We start from the raw sequence: 6,000 nt of genomic DNA on the forward strand, positions 1-6,000 counted from the left end.
AATCCCTCTGCTGATTGTCCAACTGTAATCTACACGCTCACTCTGTTCCTCACTGCAAAATATCTTCTGGAAGTGACCTCAATCCTGTTTTTGTGAGTAAGCAGGCCACTATGGTGTTAACAGGTTCATGAAGCATTTACAACACATAGGGGAAAACAGGTAATACCTTCAGGCTTCGCATTTAGTTCACAAAACACCAGAGTCCAGTTCAGTTTCACTCCTAGAAAGGAAGGCAGGGCTCTTCAGGGAATCTCTCACCTCAGGAGGATTTATGCAGCTTTCAATCACAATGAGATCTGTGGGCTATTGAGAATTTAAGCTTAAGCTTTTGATTTGTGCTAAGTTCAGGTTGGCAGATGTGGCAAGGACTCACTGAACTATCAAGAGTTGAAGAGTACAATTTCTCTGGATTGGAGTCTCTGGCAAATAGCATCAGGAACATGTTGAAACTTCACTGTTTTAAGATAATCCAACTATCTTTTTGGATAGCTTGGTTTGTTTTTATTTCTTGTTTTGCATCATCAACTGCAGTTATTGTTTTTAAAAAATCCCTGAATATAACTTAATGACTAACCATGTTAGCCCAATAGACCAAAATCATCGAATCAATTAAGCCTACCTTCATTTTGGGATCTCAATTGCCCTGTACTAAAATCCACTGAAACCGCAACACTGTATACTTCCTATCTTGTGATTAACTGTAGTCTTCTTGCGCTAAGTGTCTCTAACTGGATCGTTCCTACATTGAGTGTGCCTGACAGTAATAGCTGCTGCCGAGTGTACTTGACTATAATCTGAGTTTACATCTCAGGGTGGGAGAAGTGGTCAGCAGTGGAATACTCACCAGATGTGGAAGGCGATCAAGCAGGTCATTCACTTCCTGACTGTGCACCAGCCCAATGTGCGATTTACCCATCAACCTCCTCACCTTCTTCCGGATGTCATTCTTGTTGACCTGCAAATAGGATGTGACGCCCAGTTACCCTCAACATCCACAAAATCCTCAACAAATCACCACCAAGCTTCGCTGTCACCCACAGCTCAACTCCTGCTCGAAAACAAAGCTTCAGCACAAAGACACCATCAACTTTGATTTACAATGGGATAGCATTGGCTTCAAGCTACAACATGTTTCACAGCATTCAGAAACAAAGTAGTATACTAAATTTTGAAAGGAGGAAGTATCTGGTCAGGTCAGTTGCCCTAAAAGAAGGAAAGAAAAGGGAAGCAGTATCAGGAAGGTATTCCAGAGTTTGGGATCTACGCAGCTGTAGGCTCAGCCACCAATAGTAAAATGATTAGAATCAGAAACATACAAGAGACCAGATCATTAGGGGAATGCCGATGTATTGGAAGATTGTGGATTCAGAAGGGATTACAGAAATACGGCTGAAGGAGGTTAGGGAGGATTGGAATATGATCAATGAGAAGGAATGGCAAACTTGAAAAAATAAGTCATTGCTAGCCTAGGAGCCAATGTTGATAAGCACAAGTGAACAGGGGTGGAGGTGGAATAGTGCGAATTAAAACAGGGGGCAGAGCTTTGTGCGACCTAAAGAGGGAGACGGCACAAGGGTTAGAATCACTAAGGGGCAGGAAAAGCACAAGCAATAAAAGAAAAACAAAAAAAAAGCCGAAGTACTGCAGTTGCCGGAAATCTGAAACAGAAACAGCTGGAGAAAGTCAGCATCCTTGGAGACAAAACTGAGTTAACATTTTGGGTCCAGTGACCCTTCTTCAGAACTCAGAGCACAAATAACGATGGCTTCAGAAGCTGATGAGTTGAGGCAGGGGCCAAACTGGGCAACCTCACAGAGACAGGAACAGCAATGGATAAACAAGTGGTCAGAGGTTCATTCAGGGTTGGAACCAACAGAAATAATACCAATAGGCAGGCTCATTTCAGACTGAGCGAGGGAGCCGGCAGCTCACAATGAAGAGACTGCAGCTTCAGTCTTCTCAGTATTCAATTGAGGGAAATGTTTGCTTATCCAGCACTTGACGACCAGCTTAAAGTCAGAGGAGGACTGCAGAGTGGTGGGGGCAAGGTCCAATGTATGCGTTGACAAACAAAACCATGCTGCTGAGAGGACAGATAAGGAATAGGAGGTGGAACCAAGAATAAATCTTCGAGGGACTCCAGAGGGCAAGGGTGGAGAAGCAGCAAGTGAAGGCATTTGTTGGTGATTCGCAGGATACTTCGAGACAGCTAAGAATGGAACTGGATGAGAACAGTCTCATCCAACTGGACAAATGGAGAGGTGTTGGAGCAGGATGGTTGGTCACTCTGCGAAAGGCAAAAGCCAGAAAGGAGAGCCAAGGTGCTGGGAGGGTACTGTAGGCTCCCCAAACAGTTCGAGAGAAATAGAAAAGCACATATGTAAGCAGATTTTAGGGAAGTGTAAAAGTAATAGGGTAGTGACAGTAACTAGGGCAGTGTGCGAAAAGTTTGGAGGGAGCAGAATTCTTAAAATGCAAAGTATATAGAAGGTCGAACAGGACAGGGGGTGATCCTGCACTTCAATGGCAGAACCCTTAGAAGCATTTACATGGAGGGATCTAGGCAGACAGGTGCATAGTTCCCTACAAGTGGCAACAGAAGTGGAGAAGGTGGTCAAGAAGTCAAGTGGCATGCTTGCCTTCATCAGCCAGGGCATAAAGTATAAAAATTGGTGATGTTGAGACTGTGTGGCACTGGAAAAGCATCTGAGGAGCAGGAGAATCGATGTTTCAAGCATGCTCATATTGTTCCAGCACCACACTCTCGACTCTGATCGCCAGCATCTGCAGTTCCCACTTCTCCCATAAAATTGGCAAATAATGTTACGGCTGTATAGGTGATCTTTAGGGAGACCACATCTGGAATATTGCGTACAGTTCTGGATGCCACACTATCAGGAGGATGGGGAGATAAACGGACTGGTCAGATCAGTGGCAAATGGAATTCAATCCAGATAAGTGTGAGGTGATGCAGTTGGGCAGGACAAACAAGGTAAGGGAATACAAGAAGAACAACAGAACTCTGGGAAGCACTTAAGATCAGCAGGAACCACTGCACATGCCCACCTATCCCTTAAGTTCCCACGACAGGTGAATAAGTGATTAAGAAAGTACACTTGCCTTCATTAGTCAAGTGGTAGTATGCAAGAGCAAGGAAGTTATGCTGAAACTGTATAAAATGTTGGTTAGGCTAGTTCTGGAATCCACATTATAGGAGTGACATGATTGCGCTGGAAAGGGCACACGGGAGATTTATCAGGATGTTGCTTTGGTTGGAGAGTCTTAGTTCTGAAGGTAGATTGGACAGACTGGGGTTGTTTTCCTTACAGGGAGGGGTCATGATTGAGATGTGCAAAATTGAGGGGGATAGATAGGGTAGTCCAGAAGAAACTTTTCCCCTTAGTGGAGGGTTCAATGACCAGAGCCAGAGACTTAAGGCAAGGAGCGGAAGCGATGTGTGGAAACCTTTTGTCACCCAGAGGGTGGAGGGAATCTGGAGCTAACAGCCTGTAAGGATGTTAGAGGTGGAAACCTTCATAACATTTAAGAAGTATTCAGATGTGCATTTACAATGTCAAAGCATACAAGACCAAGTGCTGGGAAATGGGTTTGAAATAGTTAAGATTCTTGCTTTCACTGATTTGGACGTGATGGGCTGAAGGGCCTTTTTCTGCGCTGTAGATCTCTGACTCTAAGGACAAGGAGAAAGATGTCACTTGTGATTCTGCTAAGGGTTGTTTCAATACTGTGGCAGAGTGGAGAATAATTGAGGGGGGGTGGATTTAAACATGAATTTCTGAGAAACGTATTTGAGACATGATTACAGACTCAAGGATTTTAGAGAAGAAAGGAAGGTTGCAGATGGGGCAGTAATATTTAAGGACCAAACAGCAAAGGGCTTGGTTTTTGGAGGGAGGGGTGAGGAGAGAATGGATATCACCGGAGAGGGGACAGTTAACAATACTGACTGACACAGGGACTGGGAGGGAAAGATGGGTGACAGACAGTTGAGGTAACAGCAAGTGGACCTCATGGATAATAGGACCTTAGAGAGGACAAGGAGAAAGAGAACCTTTGCCAAGAAATACAATTCTGATCCTGTAAGAGTTTGGTGAGACAGTGTAGAGAGAACTTTACTCTCATGCCTGTGCTATCCTGTCCTGGGCCCTAATGGCTGTGTATAAAGTAACCATAGAGGGCTGACCTTGACCATCAGCATGTAGATGATCATATTGTACAGCAGCGTAGACAGCAATCGGTCTTCATCATCTTCCAGCCGCTTTCGGTCATGCTCGCCCAGTGACTCATACCTGGGGGAAGAGTGCAAGACTAGTTAACTGGTTACCCTCGCCACACAGTATCCACTTCACACATCACAGCCGAATGGCAGAGGTCTGCCCTACCTGTCAATCATTTCTTGTGGTCCCTGATCCATGCCCATCCCTTCTCTTTCTAACATCACAGCATCAAGGTACGTGTCCTCCCAGAACTGGACCTGGTCCCACAGTACTGAGCGTTCCTTGCCTGTGGAAGGGGAGCATTAGGTGAGATAGTTGCAGTAAATCATCCCTCACCCACCCACTGCACAATCTCAGGACCAACCCTGAACAGCGCAGAGTGTCAGCCATGTGCCTGGAGCTCAGATTTACTGGAGCAGATTTGGAGTCACATGCTATTCTTCCCAGAGAGGGGTCAAGGGCAGGGAGCAAGAGAGATCAGGACATGGCCAGACACCCAGCAACGGAGCAGGATCATCATCTTGCAACAAGGATGGAAGGGCAATTAATACTTAGCAAGTGATCAAGATGATCAATACTCAGTTTGGGGGTGAGGGGAAACTACACAGCAAGGTTTTGAGGTTGTGCAGGTGGAATTGGAAGGTTTTTGGTGACAGAATCATGGGGGACCCTGGGGGGGGAAGAGAGGTGTTGAGACATGTTGTGGGAGGCACCGACGTCACGGCGGATGAGGGGGCAGAAAAGGAGGTGCCGGGGTCACAGTGAGGGGGGGGGGGGGTTTGGGGGAGAGGGCAGGTGAGGAGACACTGGGGTCACATGGGTGGGGGGCAGAGAGGAACCATTGAGGTCACATCAGGTGGGGCAAGAGGAGACAACAAGGTCACAATGGGGTGGTTTCAGGTGGAGGATGGGGGGAGAGGCATATTTGGGGTGAGAGGTGGGGTTGAGAAGATGGATGGAGAGGAAACACTGGGGTCCTAGGGGTGGGGTCGGAGAAGAACAGACACTGGGATCACGGTGGGAAGGGGTGCAGGAGGAGATCTAGTGGAGAGCGCTACATCAGGGTAACCAGAGGAAAGGACTTGGAGCTGAAATATGGTCCTGACTAGGAGTCTGGACGTAACAGGGTGACACCCCATGGGCCTGACAGGTAAGAATTTGGCTGAGAAAAGACTGGAAAATGTTTCACTAGCCGGTGGAAGCCTAGCATGCAGCACCGGTGCGAGAACAGAAAAAGGAGAGATTTGTTACTCAGAGATAGGGTCTCCATGGCTGCGTCCTCCAACTGGTCCCACATTGAGCTCTTGTCTCTCCCTGAGCAGGTCCAAGGCAGCAAGTGGAAAGGAAAAGAGCCCAGCATTTAGTTACATTCAGTAGGCAGGATGGTGGCTCGATTTACATTCCTCATGCAGAACAGAGTCTTCGCAATCCCAGATACAATCAGACTGAAACAGGCACAGGAGCAACCGACTGAACAAGTGGGAGGGTCAGCAAACACACAATTAAGTCAGTGAAAGAAATACCTGCTCTAGATCCCACCCAGACACAAATTCCACACGCAGGGCAGAGGTGGTTGAGAGCATGGGCCATTACAGGGATATCTGGCCCAACCAGAGCAAGCATACAGGAGGACAGAGAGGGGCTGCATGGTCTGAGGGAGGATGTCCAAAGACAAACAGTGATAGAGGGGGAGAGAGAAGACAACAGATGGGGGGGGAGGGGGACGAGAGCGCATGCGGGGAGGACGAAGCGCCGGAGGGGA

At 47.1% G+C, this 6,000-nt stretch overlaps 1 protein-coding gene across 1 annotated transcript in view; it reads right to left on the reverse strand.

The window, feature by feature from the left end:
- The window catches only part of madd (MAP-kinase activating death domain), a 170,631-nt gene that overhangs the window by 36,372 nt on the left and 128,259 nt on the right, over positions 1-6,000 (reverse strand). Inside the window, exons 26-30 of the mRNA XM_087996208.1 lie at positions 5,638-5,683; positions 5,490-5,552; positions 4,404-4,524; positions 4,205-4,310; positions 845-955 (exon numbers count right to left, since the gene is read on the reverse strand). Of these exons, the coding sequence (XP_087852334.1) occupies positions 845-955; positions 4,205-4,310; positions 4,404-4,524; positions 5,490-5,552; positions 5,638-5,683 (447 nt within the window). The remainder of the gene's footprint in view (positions 1-844; positions 956-4,204; positions 4,311-4,403; positions 4,525-5,489; positions 5,553-5,637; positions 5,684-6,000) is intronic.

Source organism: Chiloscyllium plagiosum, unplaced genomic scaffold, assembly GCF_037043375.1.
Source record: "Chiloscyllium plagiosum isolate Xiang-an unplaced genomic scaffold, Cpla_swu_hap1 HiC_scaffold_18, whole genome shotgun sequence".
Classification (NCBI taxonomy): Eukaryota; Metazoa; Chordata; class Chondrichthyes; order Orectolobiformes; family Hemiscylliidae; genus Chiloscyllium; species Chiloscyllium plagiosum.